Here is a 15,256-nt window from a genome sequence, read left to right as displayed (position 1 = left end):
GTGGGATGACAAACCTTGTCAAAAACTGTCATATTCAAAAGGCAGAAGTAAAATAGGAACTTTTTATTCAACTCAAACCAATTTAGGCAATGTGGATCCACAACTTAAAAGTAAGTAATATTCCCTTCCCTGCCCAAAAATTACAGAAAGGTCTACAATGAGAAGGAGGCCTCCGTCCTGACCCTTAGTCTCCCAGCTCCCTTTCTAGCAAGAATGGATCCACTTCCTGTATTTTCTGAGAAATAATAGTATGTGTTACTATCAAGTCTTCCCTTTTCATCCTGCCTTACATTGCACTGTTCTATACCTTGTTTCATTCCTCTGACAACATTTCTCATCGGCTTCGTAATATTCCTTTCACGTGGATGTCCAAAGTTCATTTAAATGGTTACAAAAGATGAATGAATATTCTTGAGTATCCTCTTTATGTACTTACACATAGGATAAATTCCTGTGACTCAATGTGTTAGATCAAATATTTGCATTTAATTTTGGCAAATATTACCCAATGCCTACAAAAATGTTTAACTAACTTACACTTCCTCCTAAAATGGAGATGAATGCCTGTCTTCTTTCCACACCCTCACAATTTAGTATATTTCACATTCACCAATCATGTTTTTAAAATTTTAGCATTTTCCTTCATTTTTCCGCTAGGCTTGCATTTCTTTACAGAATATGGAAACTGCCCTTTCTCATTGCTGCAATTATTTTCTGCTCTGTTATTAGACTTATGCTTTTGTGGTATTTTGGCCATACTCTGGCATATAGAAATTTAATTTTATATAGGCAAATATATCCATCACGTATCACATTGACAAGTACTTCTCCACTCCAAGAATATCAAAGTGCTCACAGTTGTACCATAACAGGCTCAGGGTTCATCTGAAGAGTGAGAAAGAGATTCAACTTATTTTTCTAGATGGCCACTAGTTTTCCCAATCCTATTTACAAAGTGACTCCTCTTTTCTCCATTGATCTGAAAAGCTATGTTTATTATATACTTATTCCCTTTTATATTAAAGTCTACTTTTAGACTATTCTGTTTGAAACTGAATTCTGATACCAATACCAAGCTATTCTAATCTGTAGTTTTACAATGTGTTTTCTTATCTGGTAAAGTCAAATAATCCCCTTCCTGTTTTTCTTCCACATTCGTCACAATTTTCTTGGCTAGTCTCAGTATCGTATTTCTAAATGAATTAGAACCAACATCTTCATCGTTTCAATGTGATAATGACATAATTTCCAGCTAGACAGGTCTTTCATAGCTTTTATATATAGTTCTCTATAGAGCTTTTGCTTTCTATCTCTTTTTTTACACCCAACCACCAAAGCTGAATTATCTAGTCGTTTATAATATTTAAAAACTGAGCCTCTTGCACTTTTCAAGTATATAACTCTATCTGTAAATAAAATAGTGTAACTTAGTCTTGTCTAATTCACTGGCTAACAGCACCAGCAGCATGTTAAGTAACAGTGGTTGAAGGAGACGGGCTCCCCAGACTTCTGGAAATGCCAATGTAACACTAGCTTGTGGCTTGAGAGCTGTGTGTCTTACTGCACGAGGATGAAAGATGTGGTCCCTACCTCAAGGAGTTCTCAATAATGGGGAGTCTGTTCAAAGAAGCAAGCGTGGGCACAAGGAAGGGGATGTTTGGTCTTGGGAAAATGAGTACAAAGTCCCCCAAAACTCTAAAGCACAATAAATGAATGGGTATTGCTAACAACTTGGGTGTGGCTGGAACTGAGGGCCTGGATTGTGGGGTTTGGCCAGACACAGCTGGCAAGTCACATTCTCCAAGTACAGGACTGGAACCCTCAGAGCTTAAGTCCCTGTGGAGGAAAATGCACTTTACATACCCAAAAAGTTACTTTCCAACAACCCTGTATTAAACCAGTAAGACAAAATAGGTTAAAATTCATTTTCGTTTATTCACAATTTTATCACAGAAATAGTATAAGTATGATTAGATCATTGGAAATAATTTGAGAAAACATAGATTTTAAGTCGGAGCTCATAAGTTATCACTCCTGAGCTTCAGTTTCCGTCTGAAAAAGAGGAGTGATAGATAGTACCTGCTCTATTCCAATTGATGTTTAAAAGAATTAAATAGGGTGCTATTATGCTCACTGACATGCCCTAACTCAGGAGGTAGATTTTATAGATGAGGAAACAGGTTGAGAAAGGTTAAGTAATAGCCAGTAAGTGGTAGAGCTAGAGTTCTGTCCCAGACAGCCTGACTCCAGGGTTTATAATATCAAGCCCCTATTTTTACAATGCCTCTCACAGGTGATGTCATCATTATGAAGTATAAAATTAGTACAAGTTTTCAGTACTACTGTATTCGGTATAATCCTAAAATTAACTGAGAGTACGCCCACAAATTCACTCTCCCTGCTTATGAAAGGTACTGGGGGTAAAGACCAGAAGCAAGCAAGCCCTTCTTGGCTCTTAAGAAGCTTAGGGCCTTTGAAAAGTCTGGATCTTTCAGCCTGTGTCTTCATTCACGCAGTAACTCTTTGTCCTTTGACCCCCCTTTTCCTTCGCTTGCAGACTGTGTAAAAGGTTGGAGTTAAGAATGTAGATATTAAAAAGGTGCTTTGTTAAAAAAAAAAACTGTATGGGTGTACCATTATTACACTCTCTTAGGAGTCATATGCTGACCTGATTTTTATAAATTCACATTTTAAACTACTCCTATATTCCTCTAAGTTACTCCAGGCCTGATTTTGGAAAAGAAACCTCGGCTTTTTTCTGACTACATTTTTCACTAACACTGATGACACGAAACTATTTTTAGCCACTGTGTGCACCTGTGATTTGGAAATCAGTGTCTGTCAAAATACCTCACTTTTTTTCCCAGTTCATTAAGCTTACCCTTGAATTACACTTGCTTTCACTGATCTAAGGGACTTCATATTATTTTCGTATTACTTTAAAACTATAATGTGAAAACACCAGAAGATAGCTCATCTCTTCAGAAGAATTCAGGGTAAGATATTTCTGAAATCCCCATTGAAGGTACCCAACTGAATTTCCTCCTCTCTAGCTGATACAGGAAGTCACAATAAGGAAATGGCTTTATTTGCAGGCTGGGAGTGATGAAGAAACATTTTTGACCCTAGAAAGCCTGTACTGATCCCTAACAGGCATTCAGGGGCAGGGCAGAGAGCCTAGGACTTGCAGGCAAAGCATCTCATTCTAACCCCACAGCATACTAAGGCTGGAACCATAATCACCCCAGCTTTTTCACGAGGAAAGCTAAGCCCTCATTAGTTTAAGTAACCCGCCTGGAGTTCCTCACTTAACAAGGGCAAGAAGCCCATGAGCTCCCTGGCACGGAAGCCTTCAAACAAGCATCAGACAGGGTTCGTGAGCTGCTAGTCCAACAACTTCTGTTGAGTGTTTAGTTCAACCACACCTGCACTAGAATCTCCCAAACAATGTGCTATTGAAATCATTGCAAATGGCACCCAGAGCCTAGAGCAGGGTTTTTCTGACTATCAAAAACAAAGATTTTTCTGAAACCATAAGCATTGGTTGATATGGAGTTAAAGGAAGTCTGCATGGGTCATCAAGCTGGTGAGAAGGAAGGGCACCATGTGCCAAATGCTGGTGTGAGCAAACTCTGGCTGTTCTCCTGGGGGGTGGGGAGGGGACACACTAGAGAGTCCTCAGTCTCATTTGAGGACTTTAAACGAGCTATTAGGAGCCATCAGTTCCACACCTAGGTATACACACAACAGAAATGCACACCTATGTTCACCAAGACACGTTTCAGAACGTTCACAGCAGCACTATTCATAGCAGTCAAAGCCAGAACTACCCACAAGGCTCGTTGCCAGTAGAACAGGTAAGTGGTGGTCTGCTCACACAAGGGAACAACATATACGATGAGCCGTCTCTAACCACATGCAACAATGTGGGTGACTCTCAAACGTACTGTTGAAAAGAGGCTCGACACAAAAGAATATATACCGTTTAACTTCAACTACAGAAAGTTAAAAAAATTGGCAAAAATCTATGGTATTAAAAGTCAAGATAGCAGATACCTTTGCAGGGGACAGTGACCAGAAGGGAGCAGTAGGAAGGTTTTGAGGGTGCTGGCAATGTTCTGTGTCTTGATCTGGGTGCTTGTTACATACTGGCATTCAGCTTTGGAAAATTCATCAAGCTATAAATATATAATATATATACTTTCCTGCTTGTATACTGTAACTCAACAGAAAGTTAAAAATAAAGCTCTGAGCTCATGGGCAACCTTATCTACAGACCACGGCAGAACTATCTAGTGTGGACAGGACTGCATGGGAAGGATTCTAAAGCTGTACACACCAAAACTTGGCAAAGTTCTAAATCCAAACCCTGAAGCTACTTCTATGCTCAGCCCACAGACCAAGTTCATCCCCCTGACTGTTATGTGTCTACATGTCTCTCCTCCCCAACACACTCAAATCAATCTGCTACGGTTGCTGTCACCAGGCTAAATGTGATACCACGAGCTGAGGCTTGGCAAATACAAGCCCTGGGCCCAATCACAGTCCTGGTCAGTGCCAATTCTTATTATTCTTGGAAACAAATCAGAGAAATTGAGAGTTCTTATCTCCCCATTTCAAATCCGGATGCCTTTAACAGGACAAAAAGTAGGATAAAGCCATTACCTTTCAACTTCAATTACAAATTAAAATTAGAATATTACCATCCAAGGAGAGAAGACAGCAATGGCAGGAATTATTATCAGCTAATAAATAAAAATCGGCACTATTTTTAATAGATTATTTACTGGGCACTTTACAAACATTTTTCTATGTGTTTTATAAGGTAGAGGTGTGAAGTAGATAACATTCTTTCTCCATTTGAAGATACTTGTTTTTGTATTTCTGAAATTAGGATGTGTCTCAACGTATTCATTTAACATAATATATAACTTTCTTCCTCTTCCAAAAAACTGTATTAAATTGATGGAGCACCTTATAATCAATGGAGTTGGAATAAAGTTAACTCTTAGAACAGAGTTAATATGTTATTATATTACCAGTATTTTTAGGTGAAGAAACTGAGGCTCAGAAAGGAAAAATAGCTTGTCTGGGGGCTGAGCCAGGCCTGGAGACCATGACTCAACTACTTGAAATCCCATGGTCTTCCTACTGGAACAGAAAAGGAAAATTCGCTATGGCTGGTTTGAAAGCAATCAAAAATGTTTTGTTCAACATTTTATTAAAAGAGAAACAGACTCACAGACATAGAAAACAAACTTACGGCTACCGGGGGGAAAGGGGGTGGGGAGGGATAAAATGGGAGTTTGAGATTTGCAGATACTAATTACTATATATAAAATAGATTAACAACAAGGTTCTATTGTATAGTCAGTATCTTGTAATAACCTATAACGAAAAAGTATATGAAAAGGAATATATATATAAATATATATATAAAACTGAATCACTATGCTATATACCAGAAACTAACACAAGATTGTAAATCTCTATACTTTCATTCTTTAAAAACAAATTTTAAGTAAAAAAAAGTTTTGTTAAACACTAAACTATGTGTTTTGGTAGATATTATGCAAAAAGAGTTAAACAAGAGAGCTCAGAACAGTCTTGAACTCACCAAAACAGAAACTGAAACGGCAGTTGTCTATCAACTGAGGTAACATTTAATCTCCATATGATTGTGGGAGCTGAATGAGTTAACAGACAGAAAAGCCAACACAGGTGCAGAGGGTGCTGTTATTTTGCCCAGTGAAATGTACCCAGGCAAGCAGCTGTGGAAGACAAAAGCAGCTTCTCCCCAGTGTCAGAATAACAAGTCCAAGAAACAATGCAAGGAAGATGGGAAAATTATAGAAGGTGTGACATGAATGATGACCTTTCTAATCAGTTCATCACTTTTACCATTATACACCTGGAGTCTATTAGAAAGACTATTTTATTAAGCTAACTACAGAAGTGAGCAAGATTTGCAAGGAGGGCCAAAGAGCCAGTTTTGACCATCATTTACAACCATTGCTCCTTATGCATGCGCAATACCTAACATGCCACCAGGCACAAAGTGCACAACATTCACTCCCTCAACAAGTATGTCACCAAAGCAAACAGAAAAGTACACAATTCTGGCTGCATACCCAGATCATATTCTAATATCCAACTGCCTACTTAACTTCTCCACTTAGATGCCTAAAAAGCATCTCGAGACTTAACATGGCCAAAATACAACTCTTGATGGATACCCTCCCCCATCCCCAAACCTAAGCCTCCCTAAACATTCCCAGTCTCAGAAAAAGCCTCCACCAGCCACTCAGTTTTGCTCCTGTGAAAAGAGTGACATCTTTGAGTCCTGCACCTTTCACCCATTCACCCTTCATACCCATTCAGCTGCAACCCTGTCTACTCCGATCCCCAAATCTATCCACTTCTTTCTTCACAGCCACCCTGGTCCAAAGCACCAACTCTCTGATTGCATCACCAAGCCTTCCCTTTCCTCCATTCACATACAAGTCCATTCCAGAGTAGTGAAGGCAATCTTTCAGTCCTCTGTTCAAAAGGTTCTGAAGCCTTTCTAAGGCCTTCAAAATAAAGTTCAAACCACAAAGCCCTATACGATCTAGCCCCAGCCTACCATTCCATCTTCACTTTACTGCCTCACCCCGGCTCGTTCTCTGTCCTCATCTACCAATCCTCGTCCCTACAGCTGACTCTGTCCTAACCATGTAGTCCACCTTCTGTTCCTGATTCCTGCCTGTAAGCCTTTCACTTACTATTCTTTTGTCCTGGAAGACTGTCCCCACAGCCCGATCCTCCCATAGCTGGCTCCTCATCATTCAGATTTCAGTCCAAATATCTTCTCTGAGGCCTTTCTGGAACATTCTGGCAAAGTCACTCTCCATCACATGCCTCGCTCTTGTTTTCCTCGTGGGAGCTGGGATTTTTTCTGTCCTTATTCACTACTGTACCCTGAATGCTCACCACTGGCAAGTACCAAATTACTTCCATGTACTCAATCAATAAATAAGCACCTGCTGTGTGCCAGGCACTGCTCTAGGTAACAGAAACAGCAGTACACAAGACGAGGGTCTCTCATGGAGTCTTATTCTCTAAAGGGAAACTGACTAACAAACATCAAGGGGTGATATGTAGCAAGAAAAGTTAAGGGTAAGGGAGACAGAGTGAAGAAGGGGAACTACTTTATGTAGGGAAGTCAGATAAGGTCTTGCCAGCAGGGTGGCATTTGGGCCGACTTGAAGGAGATAAGGAGGTAAACCATGGTTATCTTCCTCAAGCAGAGAAACAACATGTGCAAAGGCCCTGAGGAGGGATGAAGTTAGATGCTAAAGAAACAGCAAGGATGCCAATGTGCAGCCTAATATACTGGAGAGTGGAGAACAGTAATTGAGAGGAGGTCAGAGAGGCAGTAGAGGGCCTTGCAGACCACTGAAAGGACTTGGGCTTTATTCACCGAGTTGAGAAGACATTAAAAGGTTCTGGACAGAGGACTGACAACAACATGATTTATGTTTTAAAAGAATCACTCTAGCTGTCTAGAGAAAAGATTGAAAGGAACAAGGCCAGTAAGATCATGGCTTGCAATGGAGAATGAAAAGAAACTGTATTCTAGATATATATCTAAATAAAGCAGAATCTGGTAACAGCCTGTAGAATGTGAGAAGTCAAAGATGACTCCATGACTCTTAGCTTGAGCTCCTGTAATAATGGAGTTGCTATTTACTTCTAGGGAAAAGGGTATTGTTTTGGACACATTAAGTCTGAGATGTCTATTAGTCATCTAAGTGGTAATTTCAAGTAGACAGTTGGATGTACAAGTCTGGAAGTGAAACAGGTCTGGACTGAAAATTTGTGTATTTGTATTTGTGAATCTTCAGTTTATACAAAGTGTTTAAAGCCATGAAGCTACAGCTGGGGAGAATATGAAGAAGAGGTCCTAGGGCACATCACAATATTTAAAGGTCAGGAATATGAGGAACCAGCAAAGGAGGCGAAGATATAGTCAGTAAAGAGAGGGAAGACAAGAATGTTAACCACAGTTCAAATAATGTGTTGAAATTAGTGTCAGATCTTAGTATCTGACCTGCCACTAATTAATGATTTGAATCACAGAATCCAGTGAATAAAGATAACTTCCAGGAAATAAATGTTCTCTTGCAAGGAACGTTACTCTGAACTGCTTTCTTCATGTTTAAAAAAATAACAAGGCCTTCCATTTCTGGAGCAATTTACTCTCTACTCACTTCATAAATTCAGATACTAGATAATGGCCTGGGGGCCACACAAATAAACTCACTCATTGCACCCTTGATTTCAAATCACTCCTGCTGGGAAGAAACCTTATTAACATAAACAGAACTCAGCTGGATGTTGAGCAAGTCGACGTCCACATGTCATCCACGTGGGTGGCAGAGGGAGGTCAGAGGGCAACTGCTCCAGACGGCCACAGGTTGCTAAATCACTGGCGTCCAACAGACTGACAACTGTTAGACTTACTTTCCCACTGCCGCCTTCTCTGAGTAAAGAGGGCGGGGAGCACAATCTTAATAGACGGGCGAAATCACTCCCTTCCCACCGGGCCAAACCCTAGTGTCCCCCTCCACGTCTCCTGCTACCGAAGCCGGTGCCCATCCCCGAGACCACCAGGACCCCGCCCCGAACCGCTGGAGCCGCCGCACTACAAATCCCACCAAGCACCGCGCGTCCGTAACCTGCGGGTCAGCGTTCCGCCGCTGCGGGGCTACCTGGGGCCTGTAGTCCCCATTCCCCCGTCGGCGACTAGTACCTGGAAGCGATAGAGGAAGGCTTCGGGCCAGAGGAAGAAATAGGCCGGGCTGATAAGGCTGAGTTTGCCGACCAAGGGCACCGCGACGGTGGCGGCGAACCAATAGCGCGTGATGGCCGGGATGCTCCTGAACCAGTCCCCGATGTCCGACATCTTCCTCTCTTCGGTCGCCGGGATCTGCACAGCCTCTCGACGCCCCGTCCCGGCTCCCTCTCGGCGAGGGGAAGGTGTCGGGTTGGAAGCCGCCCCAGTCGGGGTGCAAAAGGCGGAGACCGACGGACGTGGCGCCACCGAATTCGGACGAGCGAGGGAGCGTTCGAAGGCGAAACTTCCCCTTCCGGCGGCGGCAGACGACGTTCACCAGAAGTCCCGCCGCTTAAAGGGTGAGCACCGTTTTTACCACTGGGCGGAAGCTGGTTGGTTCGGGGGCGGGGTGGTGGGGGGCGGGGCCTGGCGGGGCGAAGACACGACTGGTGGGCAACAGTGGTTGCCAGGAGCAACGATGAATACTCCAGCCAATGGCGAGGCTAAACGCCCTATACCTAGGTCCAGCCGGATTTATAATCCAGGTGGGTGCGCTAGGAGGGGATTTAAAGAGAAGGGAGAGAAATAAAGTAGGTGGTATTTACTCTTTTGTTCGTTTACGGCATAGATGTTTATTGAGGGCTTATCAAGTGCAAATCGGGTGACACCGCCGGTGCTGAGGCTGTAAAAACTGTTGTGGTACCTTTTCTCCTGGAGTTTATATACTAACAAAGATGGACAGGTAATGAACAAGTAATTGAATAAGATAATTTCAGAGAGTGATAAGAAAAGTAATGAAGAAATTAAGATGATGGGGGTAGAGTTTCGTGGGAGTGCGGAAGAGTTGGGAGAGATGGCTACGCTAAATGAGAATGGTCAGGGAGAACTCAGAGGAGGTGAACTTTGAGCTGAGCTTCCCATCATACACACACACACCACTCCACCCAGGGCAAAGATCTAGGGAGTTTTCCATGCAGAGAAAACGGCCACTCCGTGCACAAAAGAATAGTGCCTTCCATTCCAGTAAACAATGAATTGCCAGCCATCAGCCACGGTAGCCACCTGGATGGTGTGCCCTGAGAATTCAGGATGGAAAAAAAAAAAAAAAAAAAAAACTGGATATTAGCCCTAGGTAGTTAAGATGCACATCTAAGGAATAATTTCAACGAGCCACATTCTTGCATCTTCCCATGCAAAGAAAAGCAGTAGAATCACTAAGGAGATGTCTGGCATTTGTGATTAGCAGTAATCTTTTGACATACGACTACATGGAGGTTTGTTTGTTTGTTTGTTTGTTTGTTTGTTTGTTGTTCCAGTAAACACTCCTATATGTCCTGGCTCCTCCCTTACCTCTTCGGAACAATTCATCAGAGCTGAGAGGCTGTCTCCACGGCTATAGTCCTCAGTAAGTTCCCCAAATAAAACATAGCTGGAAAGTTTTAGGTTGTGCATTTTCCCTCAGTCAACAACTCCAACTGGCTTGGAATTTTGGAGGAACTGGAAGCAGAAATGATCTTGACTATTAATCTAATTTATCAGGTCAGACTTAAATTACAAGTAGATGAAAATCCATTTTGTTTTTAAAAGAATCTATTAAAGCACCCCTCAGCAGGGCCTTCCCTGAACCCCTTAATCCAAGTATCACCCCGCCCCATTGTTCTCATCCCTTTACCTGCTTAAATTTTTCTTTACCTTTCATCACCTAACATGTTGTCATTTGTCTATTGCCTTGGCTATTGTCTCTCTCCCCAAATGGAATGTAAGCTCCACACAAAGGCAATGTTGTCTCGCTATCTGCTCCCTGCTGCACCCCTGCACCCAGGACACCCCTGGCCAACAGTAGGAGCTCCATTGACATTTGCTGAACTAATGTCAGGATTCCACTGCAGAGAGAGGGCAAATGGAACCTCAGCATAATGAGGAATGGGACAGAATTGCTGACCTGGAGAAGAGGGCAAAGTAAGATATCAAGAGCTTCTGAGAGCTGGAAGGCTTGGAGGAAAAGTCATTTGAGGGATTTTACTGGAAGTCGGATGTGTGACCTCTTTTAGTCACAGAATGTTACTGCCGACATTGCAGATGTGATGTGCAAACATGCATATGCTTGCCTGGCAAGACACTGGAGCCAAAAAGGGTACATCTGTCACCTCTGTTTGAAGCCACTCCAAGTAGTCCAAATATGCATTTGGAGGCGCTGAGAGAATTTTATGTCTTGTTCGCGCTGTCAGAGGCAGTAGGGGAAAATGTGTTGGGAATAGAGAGCACATACTAAACAGCCAAATTCGTGCTGTTAGGTTACACGCAGGGTTTCTCTAGCTCGGAACCGCTGACATTATGGGTTAGACAGTTATTTGTCAGCAAGGGGCTCCCCTGTGCAAAGGATGGTTAGCTGGAAATGACAGCCTCACCAGTTATGACAACCAAAACTGTCTGCTGACACAGCCAAATGTCCTCTGGGGTTCTGGGGGCAAACTCATCCCTGGTTGACAGCCACTGAGTTATCCGTGGTGCTAGTCCACTACCCCTCCTCCATTTGCCACTCCCCATACATCTCCAAGACACACACACACACACATACTCTCTCTCTCACACACACACAAACATACACAGTAGGATAACCCTCTTAACCCCCCTCAAAGGAAGAATCTTTTTTAATACTGTATTTTTTTTAACAGAGGTACTGGAGATTAAACCCAGAACCTCGTGCATGCTAAGCATGCATTCTACTGCTGAGCTATACACCACCCCCAAGGGAAGATTTATTCCTTTGTGTACTCCCTCCGAATGGGCCCTGGGATTTCCTGATGTCATCAGTGATCAACCATTACATTAGTAGCCTCTAACAAAGCACATCTTTCCGGATTGCTGCAAGAGTGTTGTTTCTGCCTACACTGAGTCTAGACTTGACCATGTGACCTCCTTTAGCCAATGGGACATTAGCAGGCACAGTGATACAAGCAGAGGCTTGTTAAACACTAACACATTCGGGCTTGTCCTATTGGAACAGTACTTTCTTAGCAGCCAGTGTCGTGTAAAGCCCAGGCTAGACTACTGAATGCCCAGAGGCCAAGTGGAGAGAGGCACTGGTAGTTGAGAAGCCATCTTGGATGTTCAGGTGATCTTCAGCTCAACGCAACCATGAGTGACCTTGGCTATACCAGGTGGAGCAGAAGAACTGTTCAGCTGAGCCCAGTCAACTTACAGGATTGTGAAAAACAGGAAATCTTTTTTTTAAGCCAGTAAGTTTTGAAGTAGTGTGTTATGCAGCAATAGACAACTGAAACATTAACAAATGTCTAAGTTGACAGTAAGAAATTTTGCAGAGTTGGAGTGGACTCATTAGCTCACAAGAGCAAACTTAAATTTTCAGAAATTTTCTGAGTCAATTATTAAATAGTAACTTATATTAGCTTAGGTTTAAATAAATTATATTTTTAAAAGGTAATAAATACTCAAAATCATTTCTTAATTATTATGCTATATTTTAGCATTATCTACACTCTTGAGGCTATTTGTGTCTATTGTATCTATGTGGTAAACATACTATGTAATGGTATACTATTGCTCACCTCTCTCCAACTCTGCATTTGATGACATCACATTGGTAGCTTGAAATTGGTGGTAGCAGGAGTATTTACACCACAGAAATTGCCAAATGCTACAAACCAGGACTTTTTTGTCCAGAGAGCCAGTTGTTAAATGTATCCATATGTCACTGGTACTCTCCATAGAAGGACTTAAATAAAGGCACTTATAATAGCCAGGATTCATTAAGGATGTTTACATGCCAACTGCTGTTCTAAACTCTTCACAACTCCATGGGGTTGGTACAGAGGTGGTTCTAGGCTGTCTTCACTTCTTGGGACAGTTCTGGCCATGATAGAGGCCAAGAGTCCTACACTCTCCTCCTCTCCCGGCCATGTGGAAAGGCCGTAAAGATGGGAAAATTGCAGCCACTGCTCATTCTGCCATGGAATCAGAGCTTCACCCTCTGGTCCCCTCCTTCCTGTAGTCTGGAGGAGGCCTTTCCGAACCCCTAGTCTATGTGAGCAGTTTCTCACTGTATGTGGGAATGATCTTGCTGCCTGTCAAGATCAACACCGCATTTCTCCCTCTGCTTTGATACCGTGCCTTTTCAGCTGTAGGTGCCAAATCCTTTTGATTCCACATGAAATGCTGCCCTTGGTTGCTTTCATGTATGTTTTATGAGAACCCCAGGCATGAATATTTATTGAGGCAACTTGGAGCACATCCCTTTGATTTTCCTTTACTGTTCTGACTCATGTTAAAAGGAGAGGGGAGGTTCACTATGTCATAGCTCACCTGTAACAGCCTTTCCTTCCTAACCCCCTTCCTTACGAGGCCAAAGAGTCATCTAGGAAATGGAAAACATTGCCTGGGTGTGTGTCAGTTAGCAGCATGACACACATTTCTGTTTTACTGATGAAATGGAACTCTTTCCTGCACAGCGTCAGCTCTCCCACGTGATATATCAACCCATCCTTGTCATCTAACTGTTATCTGCTTGGATTCCTTCCACGGTGACTGACTTGGTCGACCCTCCATCCACATTAATATTTTCTACTCATTCAAAGACACTGTGAAGAGAATGAAAAACAAGACACAGACTGGGAGAAAATATTTGCAAAACATAAATACAAAAAAAGGCCTGGGGGAGGGTAGAGATCAGTGGTAGAGTGTGTGCTTAGCACGCATGAGGCCCTGGGTTCAATCCCCAGTACCTCCATTAGAAAAATAAATAAATAAACCTAATTACCTCCCCCCTCAAATAAAAAAAGGACAAATGGGGTCAGAGTTTGACTATGATGCTGTCAACAGAAAACCAGTGCCCCCCCCCAAAAAAAGACCTATATCCAGAACATATAAGAACTCTCAAAACTCAATAATAATAAAACAAACAGCCCAATTAAAACTTGGGCAAAAGATTTGGGCAGACATATGCAGATGACAATCTCATGAAGAGATGCTGAACATCATTTGTCATTCTAGAAATGGAAATTAAAATCACCATGAGGTACCACAATACTCCTGGAATGACTACAATGACAGAGACTTATCACAGATGTGGAGCACCTGAAAGTATCCTACACTACCCGGTATTGGTGGGGAGGTAAAATGACAACCATTTGGAAAACATTTAACACTTTCTTAAAAAGCTAAACCTATACCTACCATATGGCCCAGCCATTCCACATCTAGGAATTTACCCACCAGAAATGAAAACATATGTTCATACAAAGACTTGTACAGGAATGTTCTTAACAGCTTTCTTTGCAATAGCCTCAAATTGGAAACAATCCCAATGTTCATCAACAGGTGAATTATACCAGTAACTGTGGTATAGCAATACCATGGGATATTACTCAGCAGTATAAACATATGAACCGCTGATACACCCAGTAACACGGTTGACTCTCAGAATAATTATGCTGAATGAAAGAAGCCAAACCAAAAAAGAGAGAGTATCTAAGACCCATTTATATGATTTTCTAGAAAATATTAACTAATCTAAGAGACAGAAAACAGATCAGTGGTTGCCTGTGAACAAGGTGGGGTGGGGATAAAAAGAAATTGCAAAGAGGTAGGAGGAAACTTTTGGGAGTAATGTTCATTATTTTGATTATGGTGATGGTTTCCCAGGAGTATATTTATGTCAAAACTTACAAAATTATATACTTCAAATGTGGAGAGTTTACTGAATGTCAGTTATACCTCAATAAAGCTGAAAAAATATATATGAATGGGATACATCATTACTGACTAGGCAATGATTCAAGAAGGAACCAGCAAATGGTCCACCAACTTGGGGTATTAACATTGGGAAATTATAATGTGTGGGAGGTTAGTAGTCATGGCACATGTTGCCAGCCTGACCTTCAGACTCGGTCCAACTAAATCCAAAGATAAACGCAGTGTACGTGTTCAAAGACCTGTAATATGGAAACCTCTTGATCACACATCCGAAACTGAATACGATGGTCATGTGGACTGTGACAACCTATACAAGCTGAGCTGATGAAGGCTGCTTGCTACCTAGTAAGAAGCAGAAGTAAGAAGACTGCTTGATACCTAGTAAGGACTGTAGACGTTCTAGGTGAATTTTTATAAAAAAGAATTTATCTGGCATCAAAGCAACTGGCTGCTGACGACGTTCCTTTACTGGTGTATAACTGGTAGATTGGACACCATAATACTGGAGCCTCTTGAAGTTAGACTACGAAACTGAAACAATTTTCACGACGATGGTGAAAAGGTCAAGAAGAGAGGACTCTATAAAAGTTCTTTTTGCACCCAAATGTTTTTTTATAAAAGGAACCCTTTAATTCTCAATGCATTTGCGTCCTTGCTTCTCTATTAAGTTGAATGCATAACCCCTTAATCCCTAAATGCAGTGTTGATCGGAAGCAGAGACCACAG

General features: G+C 42.0%; 1 protein-coding gene and 1 long non-coding RNA gene across 2 annotated transcripts in view; one reads left to right on the top strand and one right to left on the bottom strand.

Annotated features, from left to right (window-relative positions):
• Nucleotides 1-9,141, bottom strand: part of DERL1 (derlin 1) — a 24,650-nt gene extending 15,509 nt beyond the window's left edge. The window contains exon 1 of the mRNA XM_006179742.3: nucleotides 8,795-9,141. Coding sequence (XP_006179804.3) covers nucleotides 8,795-8,947 — 153 coding nt within the window. The 5' untranslated portion in view covers nucleotides 8,948-9,141. The remainder of the gene's footprint in view (nucleotides 1-8,794) is intronic.
• LOC116659898 lies at nucleotides 9,046-15,256 on the top strand. The gene is made up of 3 exons (XR_004315271.1): nucleotides 9,046-9,177; nucleotides 10,135-13,918; nucleotides 15,232-15,256. It is a non-coding gene; the product is annotated as an uncharacterized LOC116659898 (long non-coding RNA).

This window comes from Camelus ferus, chromosome 25 (genome assembly GCF_009834535.1).
Source record: "Camelus ferus isolate YT-003-E chromosome 25, BCGSAC_Cfer_1.0, whole genome shotgun sequence".
NCBI lineage: Eukaryota > Metazoa > Chordata > Mammalia > Artiodactyla > Camelidae > Camelus > Camelus ferus.
The sequence above is the reverse complement of the archived record's forward strand: the minus strand, read 5'-3'. Positions and strand labels throughout refer to the sequence as shown.